The sequence below is a fragment of the Hemiscyllium ocellatum genome, chromosome 37, assembly GCF_020745735.1.
Source record: "Hemiscyllium ocellatum isolate sHemOce1 chromosome 37, sHemOce1.pat.X.cur, whole genome shotgun sequence".
Classification (NCBI taxonomy): Eukaryota; Metazoa; Chordata; class Chondrichthyes; order Orectolobiformes; family Hemiscylliidae; genus Hemiscyllium; species Hemiscyllium ocellatum.
Genome location: NC_083437.1, coordinates 30,646,039 through 30,663,930, shown reverse-complemented (window position 1 = coordinate 30,663,930; position 17,892 = coordinate 30,646,039). Strand labels below are relative to the sequence as shown.

Below are 17,892 nucleotides of genomic sequence, written 5' to 3'. Positions count from 1 at the left end.
TCTGGAGCTTGCTTTTTTCACTGCTGCGAGTGAGTTGACAAAAGAACATGGATCAAGCGTGATGGAGTTATTAGATTTATTTTGAACGTGCAGTGCCTGACTTTTGACAGTTAACCAGAGATGTACAGCGCTCTGCTTGTGTCATGATGTTCTGCATTTGTAATTTAAGCACGCTGACACACTTAACTGACCCGTTCTGTTTATAATGGCAAGTGAGGTGATAGTACTGGATGTAGTTTGATATGCCCACAAAAAGATTTCTGATTACTTTGCACAGGAAGAAAGTGCCATTTTGCAGTTTAAAATAATTACCAACTGTGACCAAAAGTCTGGCTCAGTTAATTATTGAAGAGGAGGAGACAGAGGGATTTCGGAAGAGAATTCCATAGTTTAAGATCTGCACATGAGGTTCAGCCTGACACTATTGCTTTAGAGGATGAAGGAGACTGGACAGCAGTAGGGAATTTATATCATAGAATCCCTGCAGTGTGGAAGCAACCATTTGGCCTATCAAGTCCGCACCAACCCTCCGAAGATCATCTCAACCTGACCTACTGAAAATAAGACCTAAGTGTAAAATGGTTGCTGTGTTTGTCCATACAACAGCAGTCTCCCATCTCAAAATAGTTCATTATATCTGTTCTGAAGAATTGTCATATGATTCAAAAAGGTCTAAATATGGACTTGAAATATTAACTGTTTTCAACTCTCCAGGGATACTGCCAAATCTGCTGAGTTTCTCCAGTATGTTCTGTGTTTGTTTCAGATTTCCAGCATCTAATCTTCAGCTTTCATTATATAAGAAGTTACTTAAATGTTTCTTGATGGGTGTGTAAATGCAAGGTTTCTTTCACAGTATATTCAAATGATGACGACTGGAGAATGCTGGCCGTTGTCTTCTGCAAAGCTAATATCCATGTTTGAAAGAATGAGAGGTGGGAAAGATGGTTATTCAACTGGCATTGTCTCCTCACCAACTATCTAACCAATACTTAATGTATATTTCCTAGATCCAGGGCCTAGGCAGCCAAGTTGGAGAAGGTCAAAAGTCAAACGACACTAGGTTATAGTCCAACAAGTTTATTTGAAATCCCAAGCTTGTGGAGCATTGCCCCTTCATCAGGTGAAAGCTCGTGGTTTCACATGAACCTGTTGGACTATACCTGGTGTTGTCTGACGTCTGACCTTGTCCACCCCAGTCCAACACCGGCTCCTCCACATCATCATTAGGAGATGGGAGGACAATGGAAATCTGTTACAAAGCACTAATTATCTCGCTCTTCTTCCTTTTATATATTTAACATCATGTTCACCAGAAGCATCTCCTGGAACCACAAAGTATATTGTAATGGGTAATTTGATCAGGATTGCCTTCTATTCAATGACTTGATGCAGAATTATATCAGAGCTACAGCAATCTCTCAGAAAGGTGGAGGTGTCAATGGGAAGGAGAAAAACACAAAAAAGTGATCATCACACAACATAAATTTCGTGAAGAATTTAGAGGTCAGCTGAATCCATCTAAATCACCATCTAAAAGTGCTTCTTGTGGCCAATTGAGAATCAAAACTTAAAAAAAAACTCCATCAGCTAAACTTAAATTTCCACCATTAACGTTTCCAGGAAAAATAAGCAGATCTTTTATAATAAATTTCTTTCAAAGGTGCTGCTGAACGACCCAGGAACCTTTCTAAAAAGATTAATTTTATATTAGCTTATCGTCAGGAGGTGTATTTCAGAGATATCAGCCAATTACATTTTAAGTGGAGTGACTGTTTTGTGGGATCGAGAGTGCAGACATTTTGCATAGTAAGATTCCATTAATAGTAATAAGATGAAATATCAATTAATTCTATTTTGGTGATGTCATCTGAAAGGAATGTTGTGCCAGGACACATGGATTAGTCTTTGCTGTTAAACAGGCACAGTAGGAATTTAGCGTCGTCTTGAATATTATCCGGAGTCAAATAGAGTTCTTAGTTTAATGAGTCTTAATCAGATGGACTTTCAATGCAGCTGTGGTACTTCATTAGAGCTGAAAATGTGTTGCTGGAAAAGCGCAGCAGGTCAGGCAGCATCCAAGGAACAGGAAATTCGACGTTTCGGGCATAAGCCCTTCATCAGCCCTTCTACTTCATTAGAGCCAGGCATTAGATTTTGCACTTAAACACTAAAATTATGAAAGAATGCTGCAATCAAGAATAATATTAAGCTTGGATTTTAAATAAAATATAAGGTTTTGGCAGTGGAAGCTAGGATTGATGGAGATGATACTGGGAAAGAAAGAGTTCTTGTCGAGATAACCCTCTTAGATTTACAGTCAGTTTGCTGAAGATTGAACTTAACTGTGCAGTTGCCCTCTGGCATTCCTACTGATAGCTTTAATAATGTCCTGGAATGGTTGGAGCACAGACAATTCAGCCAATTAATCCTTTTTTTAAAAAAAAAATTGACCTATTTTCCTGTTCAGAGATGTTATTACATACCTCTGGGGTGTGTGGGACTTGAGCCGGGGCCTCCCGCTTCAAGGATCAGGTTTCCACACTGTAGAGATTCGAAGATACTTTTGCACCACAAGAAGGTCTCCCAATTCAGTGTGTTCAAGCTCGCTCTCTCTGCAGCCCTGCAATAAATTTTCCATCAAATACATTGTAAATTGCTTTTTGAAGGCCATGACCTAATCTGCTTCACCACTTTTTTAGACTCTAATCATTTCCTTTATTTTAAAGGAAAACTTTTTTCTCATGATGCCTTTGGTTCATTTACCAGCCATCATGAGTCTGCATTCTCTGATTCTAGAACCTTCCACCACTGGGAGTAGATTTTCTCTACCTACTCGATCCAAGTCACTTCAAGATGTTTAACTCCTCTATCTGATTTCCTCTTGGCCAACTCTGCTCTGATTTACAGCGATTTAATTATTGAAAGTAGAAAGTAGTTAATCCATGCTGCTTGGTAGGTCTTGGGTTTGATTTTCTCAGCCCAATCTGAAATCGTGACCTCAGCTGAGATAGTAGTGACAGCACTGCGTCAATCCAAGTACTCATTGATGAGGGGCGAAAAATAATTAGTTAAGATGCTGGATTTTGCTGAATTTCCAGTGAGTCGTGGACATGCTTGTATATTGGAAGCGAGAAGATTCATGTGTGGCGAGGATTTCCCTTGTGGTCAAAAAGTTTACTGACACTTGCTACCTAGATTTACGCATACAGAATAGCGATTTGGAGGTTGATTGGTTTATCTAAATCTGTACCAGCCAAACAGTCATTGTGCTGAAAAGATTTTATGGGGTGAAAATGGCGAATGAAACATGATAACTGACCTTTTTTTGTCTATATTTGCTTTCAGGCACTCGGCCACAAAAGGAATAATAGTAGCCATGGTTTGCACATTTTTCGATGCCTTCAATGTACCTGTTTTCTGGCCAATCTTGGTCATGTACTTCATTATGCTATTCTGCATTACCATGAAGAGGCAGATTAAGGTAAATCCAATCGATTTACAGATAGAACAAAGATATATAATTCAAACCTAACCTTAAATCTATCACTCTAAGCAACATAGTAATGAGCAGAGTGTGAAACCTGTACTTCATAAGGGTTCCAACATCTTTCTTGGCAAAATTGATGTCAGTGGCAGTTTTTTAATGCTGTTCTGCGATGCACACCAATAACTATGTCACTGGTTACTGAACAGCTTGGGTGGAAGAAATCCCAAGCTGTAGGTTGTGCAGGTCCCAATTCAAATAATTGAAATATTTTCAAATAGCTCCACGTCGGCAATAAAAGAAACACTAACAATTCAGCATAAATGTACTGTTGGCTTTGAGTCATGTTGTTGGGTCAAAGATTATTTGTATTATCGATAGTCACAGGTGAGGTATTGGAAGACTGGAGGTTGGCAAACGTGGTGCCACTGTTTAAGAAGGGTAGTAAGGACAAGCCAGGGAACTATAGACCAGTGAGCCTGATGTCGGTGGTGGGCATGTTGTTGGATGGAATCCTAAGGGACAGAATGTACATGTACTTGGAAAGGCAGGGAATGATTCAGGATAGTCAACATGGCTTTGTGCATGAGGAACCATGTCTCTCAAACTTGATTGAGTTTTTTGAAGAAGTAACAGAGGATTGATGAGGGCAGAGCGGCAGATGTGATCTATATGGACTTCAGTAAGGCTTTCGACAAGGTTCCCCATGGGAGACTGGTTAGCAAGGTTAGATCTCACAGAATACAGAACTGGTTCAAAGGGAGAAGGCGGGGGTGGAGGGTTGGTTTTCAGACTGGAGGCCTGTGACCAGTGGAGTGCCACAAGGATCGATGCTAGGTCCTCTATTTTTTGTTATTTACATAAATGATTTGGATGCGAGCATAAGAAGTACAGTTAGTAAGTTTGCAGATGATACCAAAATTGGAGGTGTAATTGACAGCGAAGGTTACCTCAAATTACAACAGGATTTTGACCAGATGGGCCAATGGGCTGAGAAGTGGCAGATGGAGGTTAAATCATATAAATACGAGATGCTGCATTTTGGGAAAGCAAATCTTAGCAGGACTTATACACTTAATGGTAAGGTCCTAGGAAGTGTTGCTGAACAAAGAGACCTTGGAGTTCTGGTTCATAGCTCCTTGAAAGTGGAGTCGCAGGGAGATAGGTTAGTGAAGAAGGCGTTTAGTATGCTTTCTTTTATTGGTTAGAGTCTTGAGTACAGGGGTTGGGAGGTCATGTTGCGGCTATACAGGACATTGGTTAGGCCACTGTTGGAATATTGCATGTAATTCTGGTCTCCTTCCTATCGAAAACATATTGTGAAACTTGAAAGGGTTCAGAAAAGGATGTTGCCAGGGTTAGAGGATTTGAGCTATAGGGAGAGGCTGAAGAAGCTGGGGCTATTTTCCCTGGAGCGTTGGACACTGAGGGATGACCTTATAGAGGTTTACAAAATTATGAAGGGCATGGATCGGATAAATAGACAAAGTCTATTCCCTGTGGTGGGGGAATCTAGAACTAGAGGGCAGAGGTTTAGGGTGAGAGGGGAAAGATATAAAAGAGACCTAAGGGGCAATGTTTTCATGCAGAGGGTGGTACGTGTATGGATTGAGCTGCCAGAGGAAGTGGTGGAGGCTGGTACAATTGCAACATTTAAAAGGCATTTGGATGGATACATGAATAGGAAGGGTTTGGAAGGAAAAGGGCCGGGTGCTGGCAGGTGGGACTAGATTGGGTTGGGATATCTGGTTGGCATGAATGGGTTGGACCAAAGATGCTGTACATCTCTATGACTCTATTAGGTCACGTGAGGCAGAAAGCCATTGGTCAATGCCTCAGACTTTGTTGAGCTTGGTACAGCTGTCTGCATCTTAGTAATTAGCCCTGTTTCTGGGAATAAAAAACCAGCTTGGACTCCCAATGCTGAATGCCATCAACTGACTAGAGATCCAGTGATGTCCTGCAAAGTCAAGTGCTGACAGCAGCCACTGCCATGGGTCACATAATGAGAGAAAGATAACCATATTCCCGTTGATAGTGCTGAGTATGAAATTGTATGAAATTATTATTTAGTAATTTTTCTTTTGCCCTTTTAAACAGCACATGATCAAGTACAGATATCTACCGTTCACACATGGGAAAAGGACGTACAAGGGGAAGGAGGATTCTACGAAAGCATTTGCCAGTTAGAAAAAGTGCTGCATGGCACTCCTGGATTATCTTCTCCCCCTCCTCTTTACATGTAAACATTGGACAATAATCACAACCGTGACATGACTATTATTATCATGTTTGCTCCAGGCCTTTCTGAAGTGTACATTTTAGAAGGTGATTTAGTTTTGAAATTTTTTTGGCACAGAGACAGTGTTTATAATATGATATATATACACGCAGACATTTTGTCCTGACCATTTTGATTTAATTTATAGATGACTTCATTTAAATTTCCCTTTAATTGTATTTCTTTTGCCAGTTTCTTCAACTGTACTTCCTCCTTTTTGTCATCTGGAAAGAAAGAAAGAATTAAACTATCAAATCAGTTCCATACTTGGGTAATTAGACTACTTGCTATGACTCCCCCAAGTTACTGAGGCTTTTGACAAGGAAATTGCAGTATTAAGATGCTACAATATCAGTAGTTGGTATTTAATGGTTGAGAATTGGATGGCTTTTTACCATGTTTTCTGGGTTTAAATCAAACTTTGGAAGCGCAGTTTTTATGTTGTGGCCTCTTGGAAGAGTTGTGGAGAAGCAATCGGAGGAATTTGGAGAGTGTGAGGAAAGAGATTTGCAAGAACACCGAAACACAGGCTTGCAGCTTTTGAAGCTTTTGAGTGCTGTGGAACCAAATAGCTTGAAGATGGAGATCGAACTTACCTCCTCTCCCACTTTTAAATCCCAGAGTCAACTTTGAGGACATTGTCATCTATGTCCCGAGTCATGGCATTGTATTTTGAATTCATCAGGCTAGATGTTAATAATGCGAAAGAAATAAAATTTTGATAAAAAGTTTCCAATCTGAACTCTATGCTGAGCTTTAAACTTTGGATTGCTACAAGGTACTGGTAGATGCCTCAATTACAAATGTTAAAATTCAACAGTTTTCATGATGTAAGGGAAGGGGGTAGCTTTAAGATACAGTGGAGCTCTTTTTACTATACATGCTAAAGTAAATAGCAAGCCTACAATGAATAATGGGAACGGGAGAGGGAAAGATTGGGGGGTTTTATAAGAGTGTGAGCGAGACCAATATCTGAGAAGCAGTAAGGGCAAACAAAGGATACTGATCCAGAACAGATCTGCAGACATTAAACCAGTTAAATCCCTCATTGGAAAATTTGTGTATTAAATATAGATTCACAGTGGGTAGCTAAAATCATTACATATAATACAGGGTTGAGATATGAAAGTGCATAGGTTTGTGTTTGGATTATCCTATGGAAATGGAACTCCAGTTCCCCATTGTGCACTGGAGCTGCACTGATGCCAATTGTAGCAGCATGAGGGGGTGGTCCAGGATTTGCACTCAGCCCCCAGCTGGGGGCTATCAGTGGGGCCCCAGCTGAAAAATGGATATTGACTGCAACACTTCACTTCTCTGGTCGCTTAGCTGGTTGAGACTCTCATAAAGCCTATCTGCTTTGGATAAAAGACTGGAGACCTGGGAGACCAAATGAATCCTCAGCACAATTCAACACATTAACATGATGTCAAATGAAAACACTTTATCATTCGTTGACCAGTGTGATTTTCAGCTCTCCAGCCCAATAATCTGTCATAATGTCAAACCAGGTGGATGAATACATCCCGAATGTGATAATGCCCTGATTTATATAATTGCACTAACAAACTCTCCCTCCAATCAGATCCCCATCCAACCACCATCACACCCCAAAGTTTAAAATGTTTGAACCTATAGCAGCTTCACCCTCTCAACAGAAGGGTTGAAGACTGTAGGTTACTTTAAAGAAATAGTCAGCACAATGTAGCAGCCCTTGCCCTTTAGAAAATGTCTTGTTGCCTGCATGGAATATATAAACAAGACTGACTTTACCTGTGATGCATGAGTCAGTTTAACCCAACTTAAGAAAACTTTAACTTTCCAGATGTAATTTACCATATCCAAAGAAAGATACAGTACGTGGTATCTAATTTTAAGGTACACCTGTTCAATCTGTTTATTATTGGGAGTGTCCTGACAGCATAAATAATACTCTACAGTGCAATACTCTCATAGTTTAGTGTAACCCCTGATTTCACATTACTTAGTGATGTATGTATCTCCAGTCTGTATTTTGTTTTCTTAACCGTTTTTCATTCTAATTTTGTATTTAAAATACTTAAACTAGAGGGAGATTTAAGTTGCCAGGTTTTGTTAGGTTTTCCACATAATTGTTCTTTCACCTTTCATCCTGTTCACCCAACATGCAGAACAAAAGCGACATCCTAGTTTCTAGTGCTGTAGCTTGGGAGTTGGTAAGTCTAGCATAACCAGGGTAACGCCACAATCCACTTGCATTTTTGTTTGCCATGGAGTGCATTTACTGTATATAATATCGATTTAATTCACATTGTGAGTGTGATGTGCAGGAATTGATGCAATTGGAATAGATGTCAAGTAAGTGCTAACACTAGTGCTAGGTTATACCAACTCTTGCTGGACTTGTTCACTGTTTGCTTAACTTTTGAGGTAGGAGTTTGTTTTACACTGTCACTGGTTCAGGGTTATAGGATGGTTGATGGAGCGAGGCAGTGGTGGTAGGCAGGGATAGCGAGGGTTCCTATTCAGTTAAATGATTCTGCCAAAAGTATGCATTTGTGAATGCTTTATCAAACTCTTGTCACACTTTTCAGTGTAGACTGTGTGCAGATACTGTATGGAAGAATTACCACTGTGTGAAGGGCACCCTATTAAATTGTAAACTTGCAGGGGTCAGTATTTCAGGAGCTAAAGGGAAAGAACTAGAGGGGATAAAGCAGAAATAAGTTCTGGAACCAAGGATGTAACTGCATTGAAAACAAAGCTGGAAACCTTGTGTGCTACAATGCTGATGTGAACAATCGTGTATTTGACATACACCTTACTGACAATTATTTAATGTGATGCATTTATTGGGATTGCTGGCCATTGAGGGCATCTGTTCTTCAAACTTTTCACCTCAGCAGGGCACAGGCAAGAGCAGCCTGTTAGTATATAAGGTGTAAATGCAGCACAGCTGAGCAGGTGGACATGGAGAGATCTTACAAACCACCCACTCCACTCCCCCACCCCCCCCACTCTTTAGTGAAGCAGCTTCACCAGAGTTGTGCTTGTACAGAGATTTTATTTTTTTAAGATTAACCCTGGCTACCTGCTGCTTCACATTGTGAACAATGCCCATAGGTGATGTTTATGTCAACTAGAATTTTAGAGTCAGGGCCTTTGCAGCCTTTTATACTGTCTGAGGGAATAATCCCAGCATCCTTTACTAGAAGTAGTCCCATCTCCTTTTGATATATTTAAATAAACAGGTGGATGTTTGACTCCATGAGGGGGAAATTACCAGTTGTTACAGATCTGTCCAATGGTGTTGGGAGTAACTGGAGATGAATTTAAACACTGCACAGAAATTGTTCTCTGCAACATTACCGTTTTTATTTTAGCTTAATGAGATTTTTATTTCTGTAGTGTTGTCCCAGTGTGATGTAGGTGTGCTTGATGTTTTAAAATCAGATTAGAGAGAAAGCAGCTCTTACAATGGTGCATTTTATATAATTTTATATGAAACCAAATCATTACTCATTGTGCAAATCGATGTGTTGCATTATGCAGCACCACATACACATCCAATTGCCTTTCTTTAAATAAAGATGTTTCTTGTGCTAGGTTTTAAGAACTCCCAACTCTGCGTCACATGTTATAACTTTTCTTTACTTGTAATAAAGGTGAACAAAATAAATTTGTAATGCTGTTTCTCAGCCCTCTTCCTCTGGGAAAACAAAAATGAAACAATTAAATGAATTAAATAAAGTGACTGGCCTGACCACTGAATTGTAAAAAGTACTTTAGATGGCTGTCATTTTCCCAGAGTATGGGTAAGTACACTGTAAACTCTTAACATTACTGGACTTAGCAATACACAACAGCAGCAAGAGCCAGTTGTGGTTTGTGCTAGCCTGGACAACAATATCTCATTCAAACCAGCGCTATAAGGGAGCAGGGGACTTTTATCAGCTCCTGCATTCTCACCAGTTAAAAAGTACAGCACTCTGGAGATCCTCCATGGTTGAGTTATCTCCTACAATTTAAGTACACAGAACAAGTTAGTTCCTCAGTTGCTGCATCCAATGGAAGTGGACCAAAGTTATAATATCCCGAAGAATAGAAGGATAAACAATGGCAAAGGAAAATGGTTTAGCACTTCAACTCATGTTCAGATATAAAACTTGGCATCAAACAGTCTGAACTCTAAGGTTTTCATCTGATCTTGAAAGCAGTAATATTTCAGCGTACTTGTCACAATTCCTTTGAGCAGACATGCTGCTGACTTCGTTGTTTTGTTCTCTTTTGTTGTTGTGCTTCAATGTCAATCAGATGGAAATCTCCGAACCACACATCTATTGAGCCTCTTCTTTCAAACTTAAATAATTGCAGGTCAAATGTACTTCGTTAGCTGTAAAGCACTTTGGGATCTCTTGAAGTTGTGACAGGCATTAAAGAAATGCTATTTCTTTCATCCTAAATGTAATGACGCAAGTAGATGAGTCTGTGTGGCTGGAATGTCTCCCGACAAAGTGGACATTCTGCCTGAAAGTAAATTGAAAACAAATTAACTGTTGGTTCTTCAGAAATAATGGGGAATTATTAATACACTGCTTGAGACCAGCTCAAGTCTCTTCACATTAAGAAAGATGGTAGCCAGGAGGTATTCTTTAATAACTTGGAACAGTTTGTCTCCTTTCCCCAGATGTGCACTAAATTAATGCCCACATCAACCCTACAAATGAGATCTGTACCCTCCTCAATCTCTGGATTCTTGCATAAGTGGAGCAGCACTGCCACGTTACAGTGCCAGGGACCCAGGGTCTATCCCACCCTTGGTGCTGGAGTTTGCACATCTCCTTGTGTCTGTATGGGGTTCTCTGGCTTCCCCCCCCCACTGTCCAAAGATGTGCAGATTAGGTGGGTTGGTCATGAGAAATTGCCCATAGGGTCCTGGGATATGCAGGTTCCAGGGATAGGGTAACGCAATGGGATGCTCTTTGAAAGGTCAGTGTGGACTCAATGGGCTGAAGGGCTTCCACAGGAATTCTTTGATTTTCATTAATCTATCACTAGCTGCACCCCCTCCCCCCCACCACTCCCCCAACCCGAAACCTCCATCTCTTTCCTTAAACTCTACTGTTATAACTTGGGTCAATATCTTTTTAACATGGCTCCTGCACTGCGCCTTTGGATGTTTTTCCATTAATGATGCTATATAAATGCATTTTGTCATCATCTCACCTTTGTATTGCACCATTCCGTGATGCATTCCCAGCAGAAGAGGTGGCCACATGGTGTGGCTGTTGAATGCCTGCGTTCTTCCAGACAAAGTATGCATTTGGAGCTGCGGGCTGAATGGTCCCGACTGGGGTTCCTATAAAGTAAACTTCATAGGTTGCTAATCTGGTTCTGTTCATATTTTTTAAATACCAGATGAAAATATTTCTTCTATGTTCACTTTGTGAAATTCTTTTACACATGTTTATAATGAATATTACCTATGCAAACTTGACACACTAATTGCACCTCTTTAGGAGGTGGTCAACACAATGCATGATTTCAAAAGTTGAGATATGAATTCTCTCTGTTCCCAGGCCCTGTTGTTTCTTCCTTTCTAATCCAGGATGTTATAGTCAATTAGTTGTTAACTGTGGCTCAGGGTAGCATTTGCCTCCTGGCCAGCTGCTTGTAAGTTCAGGACTAACTATAGAAACTTGATCACATTCTAAGTTGCCATTCTCATTTATTACTGGCATTGAGTAATGTCAGGGATGCTGCCTTGTAAACAAGATTAAAATGAGGCTTTGTATACTTTCTTAGGTGGACATAAACTATTCCTTTGCGTTGCTTGGACAAAATGCAGAGGACTTATCCTTGATATTAGAGCAAAGTTTTATCCTATACGTTATCTGGTTTTGCTGTTTTTGGGAGACTGTGCTTTCATTGACTGTCAGGTTTCCTACATTAGAATAATAACCTCAGTAGCTAGTAAAAGTGGGATCGCCCGTGGCTGTAAGGTGCTGGATAAATCCAAGGATTCTATTTAATCATAACACCTTAACTGAGATCAGCTCACTCCACACTGACCAGGAATTAAACATGCTTACTTTTGGGTACAACATTCAACACCATATTAGGCAAATCATTTTAATATAGTCTTGATGTTAATAGTGAAGATTTCTGATTCCTTTAACTAGCATAATTACATTAATTAGAATTTGATCATTATTTAATGAGGGTATTTCATCTGTACCTCGAATATGGAAGGTTGCGATGGAGTTTCCACTCTTGCCGGGCACGCTGCCTTTGCTGATAGCTGTTAACCTGCATAGCAACAGTCAGGGCTAGCTGCAGCAGAGAAATCTTCCCCAGCAATTCGTAACTCCGCCGGAGTCCAGCATTGTCACTGAATAAACCACGGACGCACAGCTACACAGCAGTAAAACAACATGAGGAACAATCAGCAAACTATTCAGTGGAATATTAGCACTGAAATAAACACAGACTACACTGATCTTTCATATCCATTGGAGTCTACAAAGCCCTCCCATTTATCTCTCCATGCTGGAGGCTCCCTGCCTTTACTCCTGGTGAAGGGCTTTTGCCCAAAACGTCGATTTTCCTGCTCTTCAGATGCTGCCTGACCTGCTGTACTTTTCCAACACCACTCTAATCTAGACTCTGATTTCAAGCATCTACAGTACCCACTTCTGCCTATATACACATTGCCCCAGAGGCACAAGGTCCCTTATTTTCTGCAACATACAGTTGTTACTCTATCATACAGTGCAGTAATATACCTATTTAACTACTGTTTTTAAAGGAATGGACACAAAGGACTTACATAAGTGATCCTGGTGAATCTTTTAGCTATGTGGTAGAAAGCTCCATTGAGATAGAAGATGCCCAGGTGCAGACGGTGGAGTAAGGAGGTTGCCTGTCGCAGGATATAGATAGTCTGCAGTAACACCTTTTTCTGCTGCTCAGTCAAGGTACTGATTGCCTCCTGCAGCCAGTATGAGACTCCTGGCCTTATTGGTAAGTTTCTGTGATCTGGTGCCTGGGATCTCTCGCTCTCTGCCTGCAGATTCTGCTCTAGACGGTTCAGTCCTCGATCCAGCACGTAAGGAATGCAGGTGTGAAGGACAATGAGCACTGCCCGTCTGGCAGAGGAAGGCACCCGCTGCCCACTGGAGTCAACCTGGATGATGTTGACATACTCCTCACCTAGTGTCTGGTAACCTGGGCAGTCAAGCATCAGAATGGTCAGCCAGAAATTCAATTACTACAACAAACTTGTATTTATATAACAACTTCAAATAGGGAAAAGTCCACAAATAGTCACAATAGTGTAATCAATTATTTTTGAAAATTGGAATGATGGTTGGACATGTTAAGAACTTCTTAACTGAAATGGGATCATACCCCACCCATACACTATTGTATGAGACAGCAGAGCAGGCTTGAGGTGCGAATGGCCACAGTCTGTTCCCATATTCCTTCCAATCTGACCCCAATTTTGTTTGTTTACCATTACACCTGGCACAGCTTAAGAACAGCATAAATTGGTGATCAACTTAGGGATATAAAGGGTGTATTCATCTCATGACAGTGTCCTCCATGACAATCTAATGGAAACAGTATGATTTCTCACATAACGAAGACTCCAGTCTGCAGATTTGTAAAGTGCCTACAGACAGAGACTGGAAATATAATTAAGAGGATTTGGTCTTGAATTTCAGGCTGGGAGAAAGTAGTTGAGATGGTACAGTGTGCCAATGTCACAAATATGGACTGTAAGAGAAACAATCGAAGAGGAAAGGGGAGAGTTAATTGTTTGAAAGAAGGAGACAATGTGTACACATACTTGCAGATGCTAGGCAGAGGCAGATGGATAAGGAACTTTTAAGAAATGGAAAGGTAGCCAAACAAATAAAAGCGCGCAAAAAAAAAGAGGGTGACATGGAGCAGATAGAGCTGTCTGCTAGACAGATTCAAGTGGTAAACAAAGGTATAATGAGAGGCGGGAATAGCATTTGCTTACAAAAGGAACCAAGGTAGTATCCAGTAATAATAGAGCCTACCTGCCAAGGTTGTTAGAAGAAAGTATGTCAGGTCTGCCAGTAACTCAATCTCCTTCTTCCATTCCAGCCATCGCTTAGCACCTGTATGTAAACAGGCAAATTAGTTCTATATCTGTCTACTTGCAGGAGAATAAGGAAGGTGGAGGGGAGGGAATGGAAGGCAAACTGCATCCATTGCTCGGACCCAAGAATTAGGTGGCATTTAACAAACTTATCAATGAAATTATCTTCACAGAAAAGTTCAAACACAAGTCATCTAAAATACAATCAAGTGATCACATTTGGACAAAAATCCCCAACAATTCAGATCAAAGCTGCCTGCTCTTGATTTTTATTTGTTGGCTTGTTTGTACTTTGTGAGGAGAAAGTGAGGACTGCAGACGCTGGAGATCAGAGCTGAAAATGTGTTGCTGGAAAAGCGCAGCAGGTCAGGCAGCATCCAAGGAGCAGGAGAGTCGACGTTTCGGGTTTATGCTGCGCTTTTCCAGCAACACATTTTCCGCTCTTGTACAAGTAAAAAGGCTGTTGTTAATGATGCCGGTGGATGAATCTTAAACCAGGACACTGACAGATGAGATGTACGAAAGGAAATAGGTTTTATATGCAGAAAGTTCAACGGTTCTGGCTAGGCTGAAGCCTTGTGTATCAGAGGCCCTCAATCCCTTAGTGCACAGATGCACGGTCTCACCAGCAAAGATCTGGAAAATCTCATTAGCGTAGCTTCGCAGAGAGTTCAGGTAGTACTCATCCTTCTGGTTTGAGCGGATCAGCTGAGGCTGGAGCACAGGTAAGATGGGCATTGCAAACGCTGCTGTAAAAGGAACAAGACCATTAACCCACCAGCACTGTTCTTCTAGAGATGCTGCACTCAGGCTTACATTAGCAACAATGTTTCCCGAGACCATGTGCTGCTCCCCTAGGTTCACTGTCCATCCACCGAGAGCCCACCGCACTCACCACCCTCCCTCACACTCTCTTTCTTCCCATACCGGAGGACCCCCTACACTCATGACGCAAGCCCTGACTCCATAAGACATAGGAGTCGAAGTAAGGCCATTCGGCCCATCAAGTCCACTCCGCCATTCAATCATGGCTGATGGGCATTTCAACTCCACTTACCAGCGTTCTCCCCGTAGCCCTTAATTCCTCGAGACAACAAGAATCTATCAATCTCGGCCTTGAAGACATTTAGCGTTCCGGCCTCTATTGCATTCCGTGGCAATGAATTCCACAGGCCCACCACCCTCTGGCTGAAGAAATGTCTCTGCATTTCTGTTCTGAATTTACCCCCTCTAAATCTAAGGCTGTGTCCACGGGTCCTAGTCTCCTCGCCTAATGGAAACAATTTTCTAGCGTCCACCCTTTCCAAGCCATGTATTATCTTGTACGTCTCTATTAAGTCTCCCCTTAATCTTCTGAACTCCAATGAATATAATCCCAGGATCCTCAGCCGTTCCTCATATGTTAGACCTGCCATTCCAGGGATCATCCGTGTGAATCTCCGCTGGACACGTTCCAGTGCCAGTATGTCCTTCCTGAGGTGTGGGGACCAAAACTGGACACAGTACTCCAAATGGGGCCTAACCAGAGCTTTATAAAGTCTCAGTAGCACAACGGTGCTTTTATATTCCAACCATCTTGCGATAAGAGACAACATTGCATTCGCTTTCTTAATCACGGACTCAACCTGCATGTTTACCTTTAGAGAATCCTCGACTAGCACTCCCAGATCCCTTTGTACTTTGGCTTTACTAATTTTCTCACCATTTAGAAAGTAGTCTATGCTTTTATTCTTTTTGCCAAAGCGCAAGACCTCGCACTTGTTCACGTTAAATTCCATCAGCCATTTCCTGGACCACTCTCCCAACCTGTCTAGATCCTTCTGTAGCCTCCCCACTTCCTCAGTACTACCTGCCTGTCCACCTAACTTCGTATCATCAGCAAACTTCGCTAGAATGTCCCCAGTCCCGTCATCCAAATCATTAATATATAATGCGAATAGCTGTGGCCCCCAACTCTGAACCCTGCGGGACACCACTTGTCACCGGCTACCATTCTGAAAAAGAACCTTTTATCCCAACTCTCTGCCTTCTGTTAGACAGCCAATTTCAATCCATCCCAGCAGCTCACCTCGAACACCATGGGCTCTCACCTTGCTCAGCAGCCTCCCGTGTGGAACCTTATCAAAGGCCTTTTGGAAGTCTAGATAGACCGCATCCACTGGGTTTCCCTGGTCTAACCTACTTGTCACCTCTTCAAAGAATTCCAACAGGTTTGTCAGGCATGACCTCCCCTTACTAAATCCATGTTGACTTGTTCTAATCAGGTTTAATAGTGGCACGGTGGCACAGTGGTTAGCACTGCTGCCTCACAGCACCAGGGACCTGGGTTCAATTCCCGACTCAGGCGACTGACTGTGTGGAGTTTGCACGTTCTCCCCGTGTCTGCGTGGGTGTGCTCCGGTTTCCTCCCACAGTCCAAAGATGTGCGGGTCAGGTGAATTGGCCATGCTAAATTGCCCATAGTGTTAGGTAAGGGGTATATGTAGGGGTATGGGTGGGTTGCGCTTCGGCGGGTCGGTGTGGACTTGTTGGGCTGAAGGGCCTGTTTCCACACTGTAAGTAATCTAATCTAATCTAATACTCTGCTCTTCCAAGAATTTAGAAACCTCATCCTTAATGATGGATTCCAGAATTTTACCAACAACCGAGGTTAGGCTAATTGGCCTATAATTTTCCATCTTTTGTCTCACTACACCCCCCCCCCCAACACTCATCATCGCTCCCCCACATTTCTCAGCTCACATGCTCACCACCCCCGACTCAGCATCCCCTACATACTCACTGTCACTACACCTCCCTCCCACACTCCACCCCCTCTTAGCCCACTTTACCCCCACACTCCCTCTCGCTTAACCCTCTCTTTCTTCACCCTCCTCTCTCCTACCCCATCCCCCCTCTCAAATGCCCTGATACCCCCCTCGTTTCCTCCTCACCCAGCTCCCTCCTCTCCTACCCCTCTCACCACCCCCAACCCCATTCCCATCCGCCCCAACCCCATTCCCATCCCCTCCCCAACCCCATTCCCATCCCCTCCCCAACCCCATTCCCATCCCCTCCCCAACCCCATTCCCATCCCCCCCCCAACCCCATTCCCATCCCCCCCTCAACCCCATTCCCATCCACCCCCTCAACCCCCTCCAGCCCTTACCCTCTTGTCCCTCACACCGTTCACTCCACCAAACCCCTCCCTGTCTTACCCCCTTATCCCGCCCCCCCGGGGGGGGGGGTGAGCCACCTGCTCCGGGGCCGTTGGGACGAATGGCCTCACCTCCTGAATAATCCGGTTTAAAACGACGCCGAGGCCATCCCGAACCTCGCCGGGCCTCGGGGTAACACTAGGCCGCAGCGCCGTTCCCCAGGCGCCGGCAGCGATTGCTCTCGGCCCGCGAGCCCAGGAGGACACCCGGGGGCCGGGCCAGAGCCTGCAGCGGGCACCGGGGCGTGTAATCCCAGCGGGGATCCAGAAACACCGCCACCTGGTGCCCGGAGGACAAACAAACCCCATCAATAATCAATAATCACCCCCACACAATCAATAATGACCCCCACACAATCAATAATGACCCCCACATAATCAATAATCACCTCCACATAATCAATAATCACCCCCACACAATCAATAATCACCCCGACACAATCAATAATGACCCCCACACAATCAATAATCACCTCCACATAATCAATAATGACCCCCACACAATCAATAATCACCTCCACATAATCAATAATCACCCCCACATAATCAATAATGACCCCCACACAATCAATAATCACCTCCACATAATCAATAATCACCTCCACATAATCAATAATGACCCCCACACAATCAATAATCACCTCCACATAATCAATAATCACCCCCACATAATCAATAATGACCCCCACACAATCAATAATCACCTCCACATAATCAATAATCACCCCCACATAATCAATAATCACCCCCACACAATCAATAATCACCCCCACACAATCAATAATCACCCCGACGCAATCAATAATCACCTCCACATA

The 17,892-nt window shown here is 42.6% G+C and overlaps 2 protein-coding genes across 4 annotated transcripts in view; one reads left to right on the top strand and one right to left on the bottom strand.

Annotated features, from left to right (window-relative positions):
- rer1 (retention in endoplasmic reticulum sorting receptor 1) overlaps window positions 1-9,497 on the top strand; it is a 33,354-nt gene extending 23,857 nt beyond the window's left edge. Inside the window, exons 6-7 of the mRNA XM_060852449.1 lie at window positions 3,349-3,484; window positions 5,588-9,497. Coding sequence (XP_060708432.1) covers window positions 3,349-3,484; window positions 5,588-5,677 — 226 coding nt within the window. The 3' untranslated portion in view covers window positions 5,678-9,497. The remainder of the gene's footprint in view (window positions 1-3,348; window positions 3,485-5,587) is intronic.
- On the bottom strand, window positions 8,816-17,326 carry pex10 (peroxisomal biogenesis factor 10). 3 transcript variants are annotated; one of them, XM_060852446.1, is made up of 7 exons: window positions 17,147-17,326; window positions 14,505-14,627; window positions 13,817-13,897; window positions 12,577-12,974; window positions 11,986-12,161; window positions 10,974-11,106; window positions 8,816-10,274 (listed from the first exon to the last, which is right to left on the bottom strand). In XM_060852446.1, exons 2-7 carry the CDS (start codon window positions 14,614-14,616, stop codon window positions 10,206-10,208), a joined length of 969 nt encoding a protein of 322 aa, XP_060708429.1. In that variant the 5' UTR covers window positions 14,617-14,627; window positions 17,147-17,326; the 3' UTR covers window positions 8,816-10,205. The 3 variants fall into 3 exon arrangements, with proteins under 3 accessions (XP_060708429.1, XP_060708431.1, XP_060708430.1); XM_060852448.1 differs by having other exon boundaries at window positions 14,505-14,624; XM_060852447.1 differs by having other exon boundaries at window positions 17,076-17,160.
- Window positions 17,327-17,892: the final 566 nt, after the last annotated feature.

Bases quoted from the DNA above. Each gene is read 5' to 3' on its own strand.
- pex10 (XM_060852446.1), bottom strand. From the start codon at position 14,616: ATGCCCATCTTACCTGTGCTCCAGCCTCAGCTGATCCGCTCAAACCAG. The intron at 11,107-11,985 runs GTACAGATGAAA...TTTACTTTATAG, and splicing joins CGCAACCTTCCATATTCGAG to GAACCCCAGTCGGGACCATT. The intron at 10,275-10,973 runs GTGAGATGATGA...ATTTACTTTCAG, and splicing joins CGGAATGGTGCAATACAAAG to GCAGAATGTCCACTTTGTCG.